This window comes from Aythya marila (assembly GCF_965140915.1).
Source record: "Aythya marila genome assembly, chromosome: Z".
Taxonomy (NCBI): Eukaryota; Metazoa; Chordata; class Aves; order Anseriformes; family Anatidae; genus Aythya; species Aythya marila.
Genome location: NC_139080.1, coordinates 12,967,222 through 12,987,881, shown reverse-complemented (window position 1 = coordinate 12,987,881; position 20,660 = coordinate 12,967,222). Strand labels below are relative to the sequence as shown.

Sequence of the window (20,660 nt, the reverse complement as noted above, 5' to 3'; positions counted from 1 at the left end):
CTATTCTCACAAACTCCAGAGAACAGTGCCTTTTACAAGTAAAACTCCTAAGTCTCTTACAACTGGTGAATTATACAAAAACATATTTGAAGTGGCCTAAAATCTAACAGAGAGCATAAAATAATATTATGTATGGAATATCTCAAATAAATCTGAATTTAAAAAAATCTAAAGTAATTTGAAAAAGAGTCAATGAAAAAAAGATGGTTTCCTTTCTGTTTTTCAAGTAATTTTCAAAGTTATCTTCCTTCTTCCCCTTGTAAAAGGCTCAGGCTGTCTTTTAACATAGCATTTTAAAAATCTTGTATTTTTGATTTGCAGTATATATATATATATATTTTTGGAAACATTAAAGATCTTGAGGTAGATACTTTGAACACAAAAATTAATTCAGTAGCAAGTCTAAATTTTGAAGAACAAGAAGATCTTAATGTAGTGTTCTAGGAAAGGTTAGATGACTAGCTTTGAACTACTTAACTATGCACAAAAATACCCCATTTATATCTGAAAAGCTGCAAAGCACAAGTTAATAAAGAAAACTGAGGTTACCAGAAAGCAATTTCTCGCTCAACACCACCCACCTTGCCCACAAAGAAAAAGGGTTTCTGAGAAGCACAGAAATTCATGGGACATAAGTTTTTAAAATTCAACAGGATTTCCTGTACTTTCTTGGAGTAGTCAACTTCTGAATGTGAACTAATTACAACTCCAGTTAGGTGAACAAATGGATTCAGAACACCGATCTCTGCTCGTTTTGGAAGCATTCAAGAGCACCAAGTGGTACAGGAAATGGGACTAGAAATGGTGAGCACATGAGAAGGAAGTGTGCATTTCATTGCCTGTCTAAAGAAACTAGATCATAAAAATACCTTGATGTACCTAAACTGAGGATGCTTAACTTCTTGTTGATTGCTGTGGGAAAAGATAATCCCATTCTGTATTAACCAACCCTTCAGAATCATCCACACCATGGCTTTTCTTTTCTACTACTCAGGTAATATGAATCTTGAAACTTGGATCTACCTGTGATGTTATACATCTTTTCAAAACAGATGATATGACCTAGCATTGATTGACAACTTGAATCAGATGAGAATATAGCGGCCATTATGGGGGAGGGGGGCAATAGGAACTGAAGACCTGAGACACGACATGTTCCAGGGACTTCTTAGTATGGTCTGAAACTATATTAAACACAATAGGAATATTAGAATGAAACCTCTGGCGTTAAGAGCCTTGCTCTTCAAAATCTTCAATTATTCCTTTTGTTAACAGATACAGAGAAGTTACGTGCAAAATTAATCAACACAGAGAGACTTCCTTGATGGAAAAAGTAGGAAGAGGAGGTGGAATATTGTCCTTCCACACAGAGGTCAAGGACAAAACTAACTTCTACCAAAGTTTGTTCCTCTCTGTCATGATGAAAAGACCACATAATCCACTTAATCCAAGAAATCAAGTAGACCAAAAGAAAAGAATGACAAAAACAGAGCTCCGAGAGGCACTCAATTATGGAGGCAAAAGGTCTACATTATAAAATCTCTCTTTACACGTTTCATAGATGTTAGGTCAAATCTGCCAGATTATGCATAAGTTACCTTTGCACTTTTTCAGAAAGCAAAAGCATGACAGGTTTCAGAAAGATATGCTACTTTTTGAAGAAGACAACCCTTCAGGTGTTTCACCACTGGACTGGAGATTGCCTACCACTTTTAGAGACTTTGTTTGGTGGAATATAAAAATATTCTAACAGTTTTATAAGAAATAGGGGGTTATATTACAGAAGGCACTATAATTTCCAAAGGGCTCTGAATCCCCATTTCCCACCTGTACCGAACATTACCGAAGGATCTTAGTATTAAAAAAAAAAAAAAAAAAGACCTTAGTATTGCCTTAGGCAAGCGTAGCTGTTGTATAATTTTTGGCAAGAACTCTCAGAAAGAAACATTTCCAACTCTTCCCTGGACTAAAACGTTCCACCATACTCCTGGTTCCAAACATCAGAAAACACATCATATCTATCTAAAGCCTTACTATCTAAAAAGAAGCATCTGAATGCCTTTGATAAAGCATGTAATGTAGAGATTTCATATCTGAAAAAAAAAAAAAAAGGTCTGAAGAGACCACTAACCTGCTATTAAAACTTGACCAAGAACAATTCCACTCAAAGTACTTTACGGAAGACAACAAAGAATGCATACACAGAAAGCATAATGTGGCTGCAGTTACGTTCCCTCACCTCAATCACAAAATCAGCAAAGATGCTTTCACGCAGATTTCAGCATGTGCTAGCGTCTAAAGATCTTTAGAGGGATGCTTGCTAGGTATCAGCTAGGGCTACCCCTTCCCACTCTAATGAGGCTGAGTACATGCTATAGTCAACATTATTTTCTGGACATAATATGATCTGAAGATACCCTGTATGTACTAACATGCACAAATGGCCTTTTTTTTTTTTTTTTTTTTTTTTCAATGCAGTAAGCAGTTTATCAAAAGTTCACAACATATTTAGGAGTTATTGGGTATATTCCTAACAGACATGTTTTCATAGGAACCATAGAGAAACCTTCCTCCTACAGTAAAACCAAACCAAATGGCTATAATTAGAACAATCTCTGAGCATATCAACTTCGACAAACTTAGAAGCAATGACAAAACTGTTACCAAAAATAAGAACCGTATTTCTTTAAGGTATCAAGTTTTTAGTTAATCTGACATGACACTGGTAAAAATTCTTCTTTTCTTATTCACGATTGGAACTTTGGCTGCCAAAGAGAAAAGAGCTGCTGTCTAGGATAGGGGCAATTTAACACCAGTGAATAAGTGGTGATCATTTGTCCCAGAATAAGGCAGCAACTCCTGCACCTGATCCATAGCAGCTGCAGGAACTCAGGAAGAACTGAGACCTGGCAGAGGATGCAGGCAGAAGTGAAGAATAAGACTGGAGTCCTTATTTGACAAGATGCTTATCAAACAGTAATCAACAGGGGAGAGACTGCAATACATAAAAATCACTCCTTTCCCCCAAAACAAACAAATCAGTCTACCCGTGGTTATGTAATTATTGTAAGCAAGCTTCACAACCAAAGCGCATAATTTTCTGAAAGCCAGAACAAAAAATGAAGAGTGTTTTAGGCTTGATCTAAGTGTTTGAAGGCTACAGTACACCAATAAAAAAATACACCACATTTTTCCAGATGTTTCTCAGATGAAACATGTTGCAGAATCTACCCCAGCAGTGCAGAAACAAAAGTAGCTTTTGTAGAAACAAGAGAATTAGGAGACTAATCACAAGCTCACCATGACTAAATTTAAAGTTAGTCCAAGAGATGTAAGCACAACAGCAAAATCCTCCATTTCATTAAATCAAAATTAATGAAGTAGAGATCTCTTTTGAGGTGAACAACCAATCTTCTCCATGGATTGACAAACAACATTTTTCTAACATGACTTGCTTTAGTTACCAGTTAAAGAATATCTATAGTTAAATTTTTTAGTAATCTCGGCAATTATATTTACACTCACTCACAAACACTCAAACTCTCTTCTTGCAGACATCTTTAAAAACAGAAATAAGATCTTTGAATAGGGAGAAAATGTGCTCTCTCTGGTAGTTAAAAACCCAGAGTGTACGTAAATACAGTTTTATCCTTGCAAGTATGTCCAAAATTGACCATTTTCAGCTCTGAGATACCAAAATTAGAACATGCTCCCTTTACACTTCTGTAAGATTTTTCTTGTAAGTATCTAGTAAATTAGCATTATGCTATAAAAGATTCTTTCTCAGAAGTTAAACATAGTGCAGAGGAAGCTTTTGAGAAATACTTATGTTAACATATCACTACCAACTTTACAAAAACACATCTTATTTTGAAGATACACATGGATATTGAATCCATTTTGAGACTTTTGAAGCCTAAAGACCATCAAACCAGTTAACAAGAGCAAAAAAATTAAAGAGGATAGATTCAGTGAGGTCAGTTAAGTCAACTAGTTTAGCTACTGAAAGGAAGAAGAAAGTTTCCAGATGCTTATCTGGTTCTGAGTTAGAGACCATACAGATACGTGGTAGCTCTCTAAAACGTCTAACACCTACATAATAATAAAAATCCAGCTGAACAAACATTGGATACAATATAGTAGTATGTATTAACCAATCATTACAGTGCCTTTAAAAGAATAGATGTGATTTTAATCTAACACCTCCTTCAAATGGGTTCAAATAGGATATGAATAAAAGGGGATAAAATTTTCCCCAATTTTTAAAAATTAGATAGCATACATAGTTAATGAATAATTCAACTACCATAGCTTATTAAAAATTTTGATTTATGGTACTACTGGCATTTTAGAAACTTTATAAATGCCGTTGATTGTACTTCATTCAGTCTCGTGGTTCAAATAAGAATAAGCTAAAAAGAATTTTGAAACATAAGAACTTCACTTTCCATACAGTAAGAACCCAACTAAAGAATATCAGCTGTAAAAAATATGCATGTATGAGAGATTACAGTTCATTGTTGGAAGGGAATGGAGATGAATGTCAGAGAAGAACCTACACTGAGTAAACAGAATTGAACTTTGTGACAATGAAAGGTAGTTTTTTAAATATATATATATATGGGCTTTATAGGCATATATATATATATATATTTATATAATATAGAGAGTGTATACACACACACAATCCTTTTACCTTTATCTTGCACTTCTTTTGAAAATCGCTCCCTTTCAATAGCTGATTCCCGTTCTATCCGCTCAATTTCAGCCAATGCATCCAATTCTACTTCATCATATGGCGTTATAGTTCCGTGTTGCGAAACCTGTTGCTGTGTCTGTACCACAGGAGTTTGAGGTTGTTTTGCAGCAACTGAAGTGTTCTGTTGTAAAACAGGCACTTGTTGTGCCTGAAGGAAAGCTGTCTGTTCATGCTGCGGCAAACACTGAGCAGCGTTTAGTGGGCGGTTAACATCCTGTGGAGTAACGGGTGTTTTGGAAGTCTGTCCTGGGTACTGCACATTAAAAGGAATATCACCCTCTGACACACTGCTGTTTTCCAAACCAGAAAGCATATCATCCTGCTGGTCCATATCCGAAGATCTTACACGAGAGAGTCTTAATGTAAGCTTAGTGGAGTCCTTGGAAGGAGAACTAATGATATCATACATTGCAGCTTTTTCAGTCTGGTCTTTTTCATCCTTGCCTAACTTCATTTTCTTTTGTTTCTTTTGCTTTCTTTCTGGAGAATCTAACAATATGTCTGGGGGGACATCTCTAGGTGATGAATAAGGTGGAGGTTGAGATTGTAGGATTAAAGGTGGTCTTGATCCTAGAATAATAATTCAGAAAAACTGAACAGTTATGTTGTTTCATGTTTATATAAAAACACACTAAATATAACCTACATAATTTTAATGTGTAGTTGTACATATATCCGTGTTCACAAAAAGTCTAAATAAGATTGGTAGGAAGCATATCATTCCTAGATCAAGATGCAATCTAGAAAGTTGCATTGTATTTCTAGGAGTTTTAGCAATCCACTGCAGGTGGAGAAGGGATCATTTCAGAGAAGATGGAACAAAAAAAACCGCCACCAAAAAAAAAAAAATAAAATCTGCAGGTTCAGAATATCAACTGTTAGAAAATAGTCAGTGAAAGCAAGTTGAATACAGAAAAAGATCAGAATGATCCTTCACAAGGTCCAGCGATGAAGATTTAATGATCAGCATACTGACATTAGCCATTTCAGTTGCAGATTTTTAAATAATTAAAAAAAGGTGGGGGGGGGGGGGGGTTATCAAAACACATACAAATGTTGTTTAGGAAGGGTTCCCTACCTTACACATTCATAGAAAGATGAAATTAGAAAACATATTAAAAGATAAATTCATCTTTCCTTCTTCCTTAACTTAGATTCTGACAGTTCATTTTCAATTTCTTTTTCTTTAATTTCAGGTAAAATCATTCCACCCCCTTCCCACACCCATTAATAGTAGAAAATGCCTATTGTCTTCAGGTATTTTTCTGCTGTTCCCTGCCTTATCTCCTCTCTTTTGCTTCCTTTTTTAAAGGTATGAATTTTTACTTCTACATGCACTCATTCCAGACTTAATCTATAGAAATTTTTTTAAAAAGAGGACATGTTTCATTAAAAACATTCTCCCAATTCATCACATTTAATTTTTTATTCCTCAAATTATGCCAGCTCCACATGACTGTTAGCCTAGAAAAAAATTTATAAAACCAAGCAACTTTTTAAATTGTCCCAACTGTGATTTTAAGCTACAATTTTTGGCTTAAAAAAGAATACTGGTTTAAAGGGTAAAAAAGGGGAGGGGGGAGGGTGAAAGAGAGAGAAAAAGGGTGGGAGAAAAATAAAAAGTTGGGGAAAGAAAAGTTGGGGGGGGAGGAAAAGTGGGAAAATCTGATAGGCTAAGAAGGAGAAGGAGAAGGAAGAAAAAAGAAAAATAGAAAGAGAAAAAAAATGGAAACAGAAAAGAAGAAGAAGAAAAAATGAAAGGACCAATAGGCTTCAGCCTGCTCTTGTTTAAACAAACAAGCATTTCTCTGATCCCATTCATCTGCTACAGAATACTGCTCTTCAGAAAGCAGTGACTGAGATTATTATTATTATTATTAGTCATTCTGTTTTAGGTCATCATAAGTCAATACTTCTAACAACACTCAAAAATTTATTGGAAGACAGGTCCCCATGTGCTTCAATCAAGAAACACCACTAAACAAGCAAGTACCTTTATTCTTCATCTTACATGACTACTACATATTTTAAGAAATAATAATCACTAAACAACGTACTGACCTGGAAAAAACAAACAAACAAACAAAACAACAAAACAGATACATCTAGCAAAGCTTCAGTTCAAATGAAAGGTGTTAATTTACTGATGAATTTGCATAGGCTGCTATACTTTATTTTCTCTCTCTTGTATATTCTGTGAGATATCCTATAGCCTCTTTATGTAGAGCTGGGTATAAAATGGGTTTATCTTACCCAGTTCTCCTTGGCCATGACAAACAACTCCATATTCTGCCAACAATAACTACAATGTTGTTCCCAGTTCCTGTTTTGACTCACCCTGATTTTAAAGATCTTCCCACTACTTTATTTCCTCTACTTCATTTTACTTAATTTCATATGAAACACTACAATCGATCACCAGTACCAAAGTCCTGGTTATGCCCTACAAAGCTCACTCACTTGTCTTCCCATCACAGATTCCTCTTCTTGTGATGCACATGTGCGTGCACACAGTTGTCCCAGTTACTGTCTCTTTAGACAACAATTTACAAGATTTTCTTAGCATATTGTATAGCAGAAGTTGCTAGCTACTGATTTCCTTTAAGGTAATGACTACCACTCATTGGAAATACAAGCTGCATTTTTCTTTCTACAAATACTAGAAGCAGCTCAAAACTTTTCAAAGAGAACTTACTGACATATTACCCTTGAATTATCACTTCAATAAATACTTCTGAAGTTCCAATATTGGAACACTTACTGTTCTACACAGTCACACTTCAAAGAGAGGACAAAGATTTCATTCTCCCTTGCCCTAATCTTTTAAGTAAATATGGCAAGATTATTCTGATTTGGTATTAATTTGGATTTTTTCATGCTGAAAAATAACACTGCAGCAACAGATTACGTGGTTCTTTTTTTTTTTATCTTTGAGTGGACTTGAGGAGGTCAGAAGGATTTCACTGCATTCCATTGAATGTACTTTGATTCCAGTAAATGAAGAAACAAAGTACAGTTTTCACTCTCCTAGGCAGCACTACGAATAGATATCTTCCTCCTGAAGGAACCTGCTGAAAGGCATTGATAGTAAGGCCTATGAGCTGCACTTTAAGAGCACATGTTCTGTCACTAATTTCACATATTTCTGAGATGTCTAATGATGGTTAAGCCTCTGGCAACAATTGGACTTAGAAGCTACGATACCTAGGTATTGAGGTAAAAAGAAATTGAAAAAATGAAGTACTCTGGAGCAGTTTCATTCTACCAGAGACATTAACAGTGATGATCTTCTATCACATATTGAACATGTACCACACTCTTGGATGCTTAAACTTCAGACAAAACATTACTCATCAGACAAGGAGAGTTTTGCCTAATACTGTTGAAGTCAGTCTGTAATACTTCCTATGTGAGAAGGCTTGAGACATTACATATCTGAGAACAAAGTTGTCACAAGACTTGCTGATAACAGAAGAAATGCTTATGTGAAAAGAATACACAGACAGACAGGTAGGTATGACTGAAGCAGTCAAGATTCCAAGGTTGAGAAGGTAAATGCTCTCAATGTCCTAAATTGTAATGATGATCTTTAGAAATGATCTTTGTGAATGACCCCAATTTTAGAATACTCTTTCAGAAAAGAGAAATATGTAGGTAGTTTTCTAGTTTAAAACTAGAGACATGCAGTAATTCAGGAGAATAAAAAAAGTCTGATTTGCTATAGTTGATCTTCCATAGTACCAGTAAAAGAATTTTGTCCAAACTTTTTTGTACATGACAAGACTATACAAAACTTGTGAGATAAAAACAGACTCTTCATTGGTTTGGGAAGGTCACTGTATCATTGCTGAACAGCAAATACTGATGTGATGTCATCCAGATAATGCCCAATATAACTGACAAGCAGGCAACATCATAGGAAATAAGGACTCTACATAGAACAAACACATCCATAAACAATACCTCTATAGCCATTCAGTAAAAGTCATCCTTAACACCAGGATAACCCTGGGATTAGTTCTCTATATCAGTTTTCTTAGTGATTCGTGGCACTGAGTATAGAAGTTTTATGAACTGCTTTGGCAATTTGTAAACATCTTTTTTCCCCATGACTTTTGACTGATTTCTTATCATATCCTTTATAATGCAAGCAACTAGAAAATGCATTGCATTAACCGTGACTTAGCCATCGTAGAATTAAAAGTTTTAAAAATGCATTTTGTTTACCATGAAATGGCTTCACTTGCCCACTGTGCATCAGCGACTTGGGTGGCAAACAAGCTTCTGTCCAGGAGGTTACACACATCACTGACATCTACATCGTTTATTTTTTGGCTGCACACTTTCTAATCATGTCATAATACTGACATCTTATTTAACCATTCATGATACCTTCTCTGATCATCTCCGAGCCTCTTTAGAGTAAAGACCACTTGCCTTTTAAAGCTGACCAAAGTACCACCAGTAGTCACATCCTTTGTTGTGCTCCATGTGATTAAATACCAGTTATTAAGGTTACCAGGAACTTAGGACTCACATATTTAAAAGAATTACTAGCTTTTCCCTTGCACAACAACTTCAAACAAATCAGTCCAAATAGTATCTTCATTTTCTTTTAAATCCCTTGCAGATAAAGGTTCTGAGATGTTGAAAGTCTTTCACCAAACCTACATGCTCTTTTGCAAGAGGTATTGCTCCCTGTGCATGAAAGCCAGAAAAAAACTACTAGTGAGGAAATGAAGACTGATGGATAATACTTTTTTCACAGCATATTGGAGAGAGACACCACAAACAATCAAGCATTATGCCTTTTTAAATTCCTAACAAAGTGATCCTCAAGACTCCATGAACATTCTTTAAGAGGGTACCAAATTGTTATAGGTCAAACCTGAACACAGTATTCCAGACTTTTTTCTTCTGAAAAAGTCTTTGGGAAGAGAGCCTTTAGCAAATGCATACAGTCTGCACGCAAACTGTTAGACTTCACATCTGAGTAGTTACATGACAAATTATTTCTCTAAGGCAGAAGTTGGAGAAGCTGGAAGAACAACCAGAGCATCCATGTTACACTGGTACTGATGTTTGTTGGAAAAGCTGGGAACCTGGTGATGACAGAACATGAGGAACATTCTCTGCCAAAAGACCTTAGGAGACAGCAGTTACATTGTGTAAATGAAAGAAACAAAAACCATATATATATTATAATGATCCTAATCACCTTCATGTAAATTGAATTTTTATGAAAACGTGATCAGACAAATTCACCCTGAAAACCTCATTAAACCAATCTCACAGTCGGTAATAATCATCTTGAGAATCTGCATCTCCATCACACACGGAAAGGGAAAACACTTGTCTTTTCAAAAGGAAGGCAAAGGATTGTCCAGAGTATTATACATAGTCTGTATGATTTCAGTACATGCTAAGAGACCAATTTCCCTGTAAGGATTCAGAGAATAATGAAGAGGTAATACTCTGAAGTGAGTTTGTTAAAAATAAGTATAATCAAATCAAAATAATTTCATTCTATAAAGCAGTACATCTTGTGGATTGAAGAGAACTGAGTCTCTGAACTTAAGAATGGCTTTCTACACAGTGTCTCATAACAATTTCAACAACAAGCTGGGGAAGTATGGTCTAGGCAAAAATACTGTAAGATTGCGGTATATCCATTGTAAAAAATGTTTTCAAAGAGTATCAATTGCTCTTGGTAAAAATGGGTGAACAGAGTATAGGTAAACAAGTGCAGCTTTCCAGAGCACAGTCATAGGAATAGCAGTATTAAAACATTCTTCAATAGCAAGTACTCATGTGATAGAATTAGAGTACCTTCATTAATCTAATTATCATAAACTTTTGATGTTGAGTGTTTGAGAGGCTTGCAACCTTTTTTTAAAAACAGAACCAAAATTTACTATTATCTTTTCTAATTGGAATACCCTTTCAAATCAAAAGAAATTCGCTAAGAATAAGCACAAAATTCTTACCCATCTGAAAAAGAGCAATTGTAATAACGTAACGGGAAGATAGACAAACTCTACATAAAGACAGCGATATGTTTACAGCAGCTTGCAACAAGAATCTAATCTATTATCAAGGAACAGCTATTCTCTCATATACAACTGGAGTATAACACAAAAAGTCACCTACAGTACTTCTCTGATTACTCATCCTTCTAAGTCTTCAAATTATGTTGTATGTATGACTTAGGGCAGTACATCAAGACATGCAGACAAATTAGAATTCAGATAAGAGCAAAGACAATTAGAAGCTTAGAAATGCTGAGTTTTGTAAAGACGATAGGAAGATGCAGCATTGTTCTGTCTGTAGAAAATTAGATTGGTGGAAGACATGATAACAGCCTTTGATATGTAAATGAAAGCTATACAAAAAAAAGTACGTGAATATTTTTCCTTGCCTTCAAAAAAGTTAAGAAGTGTTATACCTAACTCCAACAAAAATGATTCATGCAAAACATTCAGATAAAAGATTGCTAGCAATAGGAATCAAACAGGTTGCACGGCAAGAGAAAGGAAACTATTATTGAAATTTTAACAAAAGAATGCATAGAAGTTACTGGGAGTAATACTGGCACAGCTCATCCAATATGAGGGTAAGAAGATGCCCCCAAGTCCTTTCCTGCTTTATTCTCTGAAATCTTAGAATACTCCTCTGGAAATCTTCCCAAGTTTTGTACTGGATATAAAGAAATTACTATTTATTTTTACTAACAGACTGCATTGTCATTTGTTTTTAAACAGCATAACTTCATTTAGAATTCAAACTTCAACAGACAGCATATGAAACAGGTAAAGAAGAACATACATTTGGAACAGACTGCATTCACTTTCCACATACTCTTTCAACAGATTTCAGGTAAGAGTCCCATCACTTTCTCTGTAGCTTCAAATGCCATATGAAAAAATCAGTTTTGTCTGTTCTATATTAGAACTACTGTATTCAGAAGCATCTTTGTGTAAAAAGGTAAAACCTGAAGAAGCAAGAATGAATGCTTATTTTGGCCTTGTCAGAAAACACATAGGAATAAGTTTTTTCCACCTTTCCTTCAAAGGAGAGAGGGAGATGGTGTTTTTTACTTAACAAATACCTTTGGCAGCACTGATGTCTGCAACAGAGCTTAGAAAATATTCTTAGTTTTCCTTGAAATCCACAGTATGCAGAGACCAAGTATAAAAGAATACTGGAGAAGTCTTAAAAATCCCTAAGAAAACTAAAGTAATCTTTCCAAGTTATTCAGAAAATAATCAAGAACCCACACTAATTTGGAAGATAATATCCTCTAAATAAAATATAGCTATGGCTGTAATTTTCACTCTTATAAAATGTTGGAAGGCTATTGTGCAATATTTCCTGTAAGAGAAAGATTAACAATTTCTGGAGGGAATATAACTTATTTCTTCAGGTGAGAGGGATGGGAAAAAGAATACTATAGTTTAATAAGGGCTGCTATTCCTTACAGATGTTTCCCAAGGAGTTCAGTAAACTGTATGGAAAAATAGAACTACAAATATTCTCTTTGGAAATCAGTAGACTAAGAAACTCATGGAAGATTTTTCTTTCTACACATCTTTAGAAGTTCTCTTCAAAAATAAAATGTTTTCCTAAGTTCCAGAGTGGTAGGAAAGTAGAACAAATAGATAAAGGATTTTAATAAGTAATCCATCTTCGGTAATGGATTCCATAAAATATTTTATGAGATCAACAGAAGGAAATTACTCCTTGCTAATTCTTCATAGATGAATTCATAGAAATGAATTTTCCATGAAAGCAGATGAGATAATAGATGACAGCATGAAAGCAGAGCCGCTGTTCTGTATACATAGCTAAAAATCTAAAAATTACATTAAAAAGAAAGGAAGAGAGTCCAGCCTAGAACCTTCTGCATAAAACTGCTGCTGCTCTATTACCTTTACAGAAGCAAAAGAGATGAAGTGATTTCTGTAACAGAGAAACTTTACTCCATTCAGTACGTGAATAACCAACCAAAAGAACAAACATGACTTCTGTCACCTCTCAAATACTTTCCTGAGTTACAAATAAAACTTCTTCCCCAGATTCTGTCAGACAGCTATTGTTCAGTCTTCTTTCAAGACTGTGCAACCACATTCTCCAAATCTCCAGAAGTCCTTGCAATTTCCATGTCAAAAGTACAAAAATGCAGTCTGTACCTGTATGTTCAGTAATTGCCTCATGTTTCTATATATAGAAAAGCTTAAATATTTTAATACCCTTTCCTGAGATATTCCTCTTGATTGATGATACCTAATGCCATTCTTTTCATCCTCCTAAATAATTACATATTTTGCTGATGTTCTTTATCGCAGTTTGCAACTTGTCAAACAAACTTTCAAAGGCTCATGAGAGCAGCCACAAAATCTCAGTATCGGTACTTGTTTGCTCATCACTGGAAAATTTACCAGCATAACCAACCACTGTCACTTCAAAGCATAGCCAAAACCTCACTGTCAGGGATCACATTTGCTAAGCAATATTGTAATTATCTATCTCTTCAATACATTTATAAAGTGCTTGATTAGAGGAAGTAACGCAAAGTTCTTGCAACATCAAGAACTGGTGCTTTCAATCAAGGTTCATTAATCTCGAAGAAGGCACAATGCTATCACCATTAATAACAGTATTTCAGTCGTGCTTTATCAGTGTAAATCTAATACACAAGTAAATAAATCAAAAAATTTCTCTTGCACTATTTTAGCCCCTCTAATGCTGAAACTTCACAATCTGAATTGCACAATCAGACTGTTTTCAGAAACAATCCAAAGAGATATCCCTTCAAAACGGGTTCTGAGACATCCCACTGAAACAGCTGCAATTAAAAAAAAAAATAAAATTCAAATATTCTTCTGGCTGAGTGTAATCATATCTGAGTGGAAGTAGCTCAGATTCACAGTGTTCTGAATCCTCTATGAACAATTTTGTGTAATGAGCTAAAGAAAAACACATTTAGTCTTTGCCATTTTTACAAGTCTTAAAAAAAATCCTTTAGCACAAGACTGACTAAAATAATGATGCTGCTGGCATGCTACACAAATACTTATCACTTGCATTTGAACCACATTTTTTGCATCCCTGTCTAACACAATATACGTCTACAGAAGACGAACCATAGAGATCACTTAGCAGTCACAGGATAATACAGTTAAGAAGGGACCTCAGGAAGTCTTTAAGTCCATCCTCCTGCTCCAAGCAGGGTAAGCAAGGGTGACCATTACACAGGGCTTATCCAGACTGGTCTTGAAAACCTCCAGGAAGTGAGAATGCACAGATTCTCTGGGCAACTTTTTCTAATGGTTAACTATCCTGGTAATGAAAAAAAGTTTTATATCCACTCAAAACCTCCCATTTCAGTTTATGTCCATTGTATCTCACCCTTTCTCCACACCACTGTGAAGAGCCTAACTCCGTCTTCCTAATAATGTCCTTCTAGGTCTGGGAAGGCTGCTCTAAGCTCCCCACGCTCCAAAGACTTGATTTATCCAGGCTGACAAAGCCAAACTTCCTCACCTGGTCTGTAATCTCCCCCATTTTCTGTTCTCCCTCTCAACCTAACCTGACCATCCAGAAAGACTCAGATTTGTTCCAGGGTTAAAAGAAAAGCAAACACCATTGCATCTTTTTACTACTGCCATGAAAATACACAAGCACTGAAGACCTGTACTAGAAAAAATGTGCCCAAATGCCTACATTGCTAAGTATCATGCATCTCAGTCATTGCTTTGTAAGGATAATATTATAAACAGCAGTATGTGTTCTAGATTTTAGCATAAATAATTATTTTGAGCAGATTTTTTCTGTTCCATTTCAACTGATATTTTGCCCTATTCCTTCTCCACAACTAATGTTTTCAGGCTTTATTTATATATGTGTATAGTGTTCATTGAACTACTTTAAAATTCATATTCTTTAAATTTGATGATTGCAATTAAGACAACAGTTGTATGTTAAAATACTTTTGAGCTAGTTAACAGTTCAATACTCGTAATGCTGCCTTGAAACCATTTGTTATGCAGAGTAACTGAAACCATTCTTATAAACAGCTTAGTCTTCCTATTGGAAAGGATTTAAAATCCTTCTGTCCTCCATGAATTTGAGCTATTTTTAGAAGTTTTTGAAGTATCATTAATCAACTTTCGAACCTTCAGAAATTTCTGCTGGATCAGGGCTCAAAATAATTTTGTTACTGAAATCTACTGACATACTCTCTAGTACTATTTGAAAACAGAAGTCCGAAGGACTAACTAAATACCTCTTTAAACTCTCTGTTCCTTCAAAGTGGGAAAAATACATTGATATATATGACTGCTAGACTACCTTTAGGGGTTCCATCACTTCCAGCTGGAGAGCAGACTGACTGTGGTGACCTCAAGGAAAAAGATGCAGCATTCCTTATTGAAGGATCGCCATCCTAAAGTGACAATGATAAAAATTAACATTATGAACATGAACATTTCATAAAATAAAGTCTGAAATTAGTACATACACTGATAAAATGGGTTGGATGAAAAATCATACAACAAATATTAGAAAAATATTTAGTTATATAAAAATCGTTATCATTTTGACTGCTATGCAGACAATGTTCCAGAGCACAAGTGCCCTAAGAATGTATCACCTGAATATGCACACAAAAATAAATGTATGTACATATCTTTTAGCTGAAGTAATCACTTTTGGCTGACATTAAGATTCCATTTACAAGTTTTTTGTTACAAGCACTTGAAATAAAAGGCTGATAAGCACAAGTATGAACTCTATATAATAAAAACAACTTATATTGAGCATAAAATATATATTTTTAAAACAAACTAAACATTTTTTTCTACTTAGCCTACCCTTAAAGCTTATCTTGAATACCATCATAATTTTACATTTAAGCAAATGTTGTATTTACCCCCTCCAGGATACATACATCAGGACTGAACAAAATCTGTAGCAAGCCCATTGCAGCAGGTGAGACAGTCATGTGTATGTCACAACTTAACTGATTTTATCAAGTGATCTGCCTCCTTGAGAGTTAGATAGGAAACAACTTGATGGCAATTCAGAGAAATTTCCCAAAAGAACAAAAATAAGTTCTAGTGTATTTTCAGTTTTGCGCAAAACAACTTGCTTTAATGGAATTTCTAATTTCTAACAAGCTTCACAATATATACCAATTACAAGGTAAGGATGTTCGTCCTCCAACTTTAAGAATGTAAATATGACTTTTTTCCTCACACTATCTTAAAATAAGATATGAAAGCCCCTATTCAGATTTCCATTTTAATAATTCTTTTTCAATCACTTTCATGGTGCCCTCTGCTGGTCAAGAATATATTAATTCAGTTAAGGACCTTACCAGATTTAAAATTTTATGGAACAGTATTTCATAGTGTTAGGATTGTTTTTTAAACAATGTCTATAGAACATTTTGGGGAAGAACAAATTAACAACCCTTATATCTATGAAGAGACTATTTCTGTAATTATTAACAAATTGCAAAAAGTCTTTTTTTTTTTTAGAGTAAAGTCACGCAAGGGAAGCTTCCAAAGTGGTTTGTTAATATTTTTCCTCATAAAATTCTGATTCTTGGTTATTTCAGTAGCTAATATGTAATGTAGCTTATATTGAGATATCTACACACAAACACAGTTCTTTCATATAACTTTTTCCTTCTTCACTCTTTTTTTTTTTTTTTCCCTACCCTGAATTCTCTGCCCTAGATAGTTTTTGTCCCTAGGACCATTTTCAACTTAATTAATTGAATGTTAGAAGGCTCAACAGTAATTAAGTTTCTACAAGTTTCTACAAAAAGTTAGCAGCAGGCAGTAAGCCAGAAAGCTAAATTGTCATTTGAAGGAGATAGAAGCCTGCATAGATAGGCTACCACACACTCCCTTTGGCAACGGCCAAACAGCCAATCTTCCCATGCCTAGCAGCAGACTAGACACCACACATGTTACATCTTGTGAAGGCATAGTTCTCACTGCTTAGAGCAAAGGAATGAGTTTGAAATTTATGGATTGAAGCTGGGCAAATAATATGAATCAGTATGAAACCGAATTTTGATAGTTTCACCATCCATGGGCAACTTAGAAAACACTTCCATTAGGTTTTCTTTGCCCCCACAGCAAACTGAATCTAAAACTCATGCTGTACTATTAAACTTATTTTTGCAACACTGCTTACAGAAAGAGTTGTTTACTCACATGAAGAAAGCCTCATGTGCAAAGAAATATAATATTCAGATTCAACACAATAAAAAGAATTACACCTTCAACTTGCATGTGTGTGATTGTTAGTAAAAATGATTCCATATCCTGGCATATGAATTACTAATTTACTTACAACTTTAAAAAATAGCTTATTAACTGTTTAGGGTATACATTTTTACTAGGACAGGAAAGGCCCTCTACCCATAATCGCCAAGGACACAGGCAAAGACATCTTTCATTAGGTTAACTAAACATATTAACTAGGTAGATAACCTTCCAGGTGCAAATGGCATTCATTTTCTAGCTGATAACTTTTCAGAAGTGCTCATTTGCTTTTTCAGAGTTTTATCAAATCTTGGAATGTAAGTGCAAACTTACATTTGAGGGATGCTCTGAAGTTTTGCAAAGAATGGTCCTTAAATTGAGTTTATGTGCAATGAACTTCAGGAGTGTACTTCCTGATTTTGTATACATTATGTATTGCAAATACACAACATCCTGTAACTATTCACAATTTTTAATGTAATAAATTCCTTAAAGAATTATTGAAGCTATTATTTTTTATGATTTAATAATGCTCATTTGTAACTGTATCTATACCAAAGATCACAATACTTCTGAAAAGGCATCATGATTAAACTTATTATTCATATATAGATGCAAAACTTTAATTACTCCAAATTCTTCAAACTGTTTTCTGTCTACTAAAATGATCTTTTAAAAGTATAATTACAAATAAAAGTGCAAGTTTATACTTTTTACTAGTCACAGACTATTCTTAGTTGCAAGGGACCCACAAGGATCATCAAGTCCAACTCCTGATTCCACACAAGGCAACCTAAGAATTAAGCCATATATCTGAAAGCACTGCCCAAATGTTTCTTGAACACCAACAGGCTTGATGCCATGACCCTGGGGGGCCTGTTTCAGTGCCTGACCACCCTCACTGTGAAAAACTTCTTAATATCCAATCTGAACTTACCCTGGCACAGCTCTAAGCTATCCCCTCGTATTCTACCGCTGGTGATCAGAAAGAAGAGATCAGCACCTCCCTCTCCCCTCCTCTTCATGAGGAAGTTGTAGACAGCAGCGAGGTCAACCCTCATTCTCCTCTAAGCTGAACCAAAGATCCTCAGCTGTACCTGGTAAATTGTGCCTTCTCGTCCTTTCCCCACCTTTACACACCTCTTTTGGCACATTCTAATAGTTGTATATCATCATTATATTGTGGAGCCCAAAACTGCACACATTACTCAGGATGAAGCCACACCAGTGCTGAGTTCAACAGGGCAACCATTTCTTTTGACTGTCTAGGAATCTATAAAGATCTCTCTGCAAAGCCTATCTAGCCCTACGGGAATTAATGGCTCCTCCCAATTTACTATCATCTGCACACTTAGTTGGTGTGCACTCAACTCCTGTGTCTAGGTTATTGATAAAAACATTGAAGAGAACTGCCCCTAAAATTGAGCCCTGGGGAGCACCATGTATTGACTGGCCACCAGCCTGATGTTCCAACATTTACTGCTTCTCTTGGAACTTGACCTTCTGCCAGTTGCTCACTCATCCTATTGTTTATACAATACCTAGCTGTATGCTTGATGCTTTGTCCAGAAGGATATTGTGAGACAGTATCAAATGCTTTGCTAAAATCCTGCCCCCAAACATATCCACTACCTTCCCTTCGTGAACTAGGTGGGTAACCTTGTCATAAAAGGATGACTTTCCCTTGACAAACCCATGCTGCTTTTGACTGATCATCTTTCAGGTGTTTATTAATAACTCCCAGAATAATCTTCTCCTTACTTTTACTACACGCCAAAATGAGACAGACAGGCCTGTGTAATTATCAGGGTCTTCTTTCTTGACCTTCTTGAAAATTGGAGTAACATAAGCAAGCTTCCAGCCAGCTGGAACCTCTCCAGGTTCCAAAGACCATTGATAAAAAACAGAGAGGCCGTAAAGAAACATTGTCCAACTCTTTCAGTACCCTGAGATGAATTCCATCTGGCCCCATCAGACCTATGTGCATTCAGTCACAGCAGCACATCCCATACTAGTTCAACATCATCTGGGAGTTTATCACTCCCACAGCTACAGTCCTCCAACCCAGGACTCCAGTGGTCGTAGGACCAATTGTTGGTGCTAAAGACAGAGGAAAAGAAAACATTAAATGTCTATGTCTCATCTTCATCCCTGTTTGTGGGGTGACCAGCCATCAAGTAATGGACTGATGTTTTCTTTAGTCTTCCTTTTGCTGTTAACATACCTTAAAAAGCCCTTTTTTTTTTTTTTTTTTTTTCCTTGTTATCCACTAAAGTATTGGGCAGCTTCAACTACAACTAAGAGCTTTGGCTATATGAGTTTTCTCCTTACAATGGCAAACCATCTCTGTACTCCTCTGGCATAGGCTTACCTTGTTTCCAAAGTCTATATAATTTCTTTTACATCCAGGTTCCTAAAAGAGATCCCTCAACAGCCAAGCTGTCCTTCTGCCACACTTGTATTCCAATATTTTAAATTAATTATAATTCATTATACAAATTAATAAATATAAATTTATATAATCAATACAAATTATATTATAATCGTATAAATTTATATATATATATATAATTATACATATAATTATATAAATTTAATTATATTAAATTACCTGCTTCTACATTCTTAAAAGACTACTTTTAAAAAGTGACCACCATTTGCGGACCCCAGTCCCCTCCAAAGCAAATTACCAGGAGACCTCAACCAGTTCCTTGAGACTAAAGTCTGCTTTCCCAGATTCCAGGGTAGCATGTGCGAAGTTTTTCTTGTATCACCAGAGATTTTAAGCTCAACAATTCCATGATTTCTGTGGCAAAAACAGATGCCAATCATCACTTCATCCACAAGACCGTCTCTATTTACAAACAACAGATCTAGGAAGGCACCTTTCCTAGTCACCTCCCTTAGTAACTAAAAGTCATCTGCTATGTGCTTCACAAATTCACAAGACCTGTTTGCGTCTGCTTTATGATAGTCTCAGTTAACATCTAGGAAGTTGAAGTTACCCACAGTGACAAGGGCAACTGATATAAATATTTCCCTTAATTCTTTATATAATACTAGATCAGTGTCATCATCCTCATTGAGTGATCTAGAGACTCACATAACATCTGCCTTATTAGTTTTCCTCCTAAATCCTAAAGGCCAGATGCTCTCAACTGTGTCATCCAAACAGCAAGCACTGCACAGTCCAACCCAACCTTTATATACAGCACTACTCTTCCGTCTTGCCTACGCTACTTAGCTCTCCTACGAACCTACAACCATCCATCACAGTGCTCCAGTCATAGGACATTTCCAACCAAGCCATAGAATCATTAATGGTTTGGGTTAGAAGGGACACTTAAGGATCATCTTGTTCCAACCACCCTGCCATGAACAAGGACACCTCCCACCAGATCGCATTGCTCAAAGCCCCATCCCACCTGTCCTTGAGCAGGGATGGGCAGCCTGTTGCAGTGCCTCACTACCCTCCCTCATAGAAATGAACTTCTTTATTATGTCTAATCTAATCTACCCTCTTTTAGTTTAAAGCCATTACCCCTTCTCCTCTCACTACAAGCCCTTGTCCCCAGCTTTCCTGCAGGCCCCCTTTAGGTACTGGAAGGCTGCTATAAGGTCTC

General features: G+C 35.7%; 1 protein-coding gene across 8 annotated transcripts in view; it reads right to left on the bottom strand.

Moving 5' to 3' along the window:
- The window catches only part of NIPBL (NIPBL cohesin loading factor), a 163,704-nt gene that overhangs the window by 69,498 nt on the left and 73,546 nt on the right, over positions 1-20,660 (bottom strand). For 6 of the 8 annotated variants that reach the window (XM_082782995.1, XM_082782994.1, XM_082782997.1 and 3 more), the window contains 2 exons: positions 15,110-15,203; positions 4,697-5,329 (listed from right to left, as the gene is read on the bottom strand). In XM_082782995.1, coding sequence (XP_082639121.1) covers positions 4,697-5,329; positions 15,110-15,203 — 727 coding nt within the window. The remainder of the gene's footprint in view (positions 1-4,696; positions 5,330-15,109; positions 15,204-20,660) is intronic. The other 2 variants (XM_082782998.1, XM_082783002.1) reach the window with 1 other exon arrangement.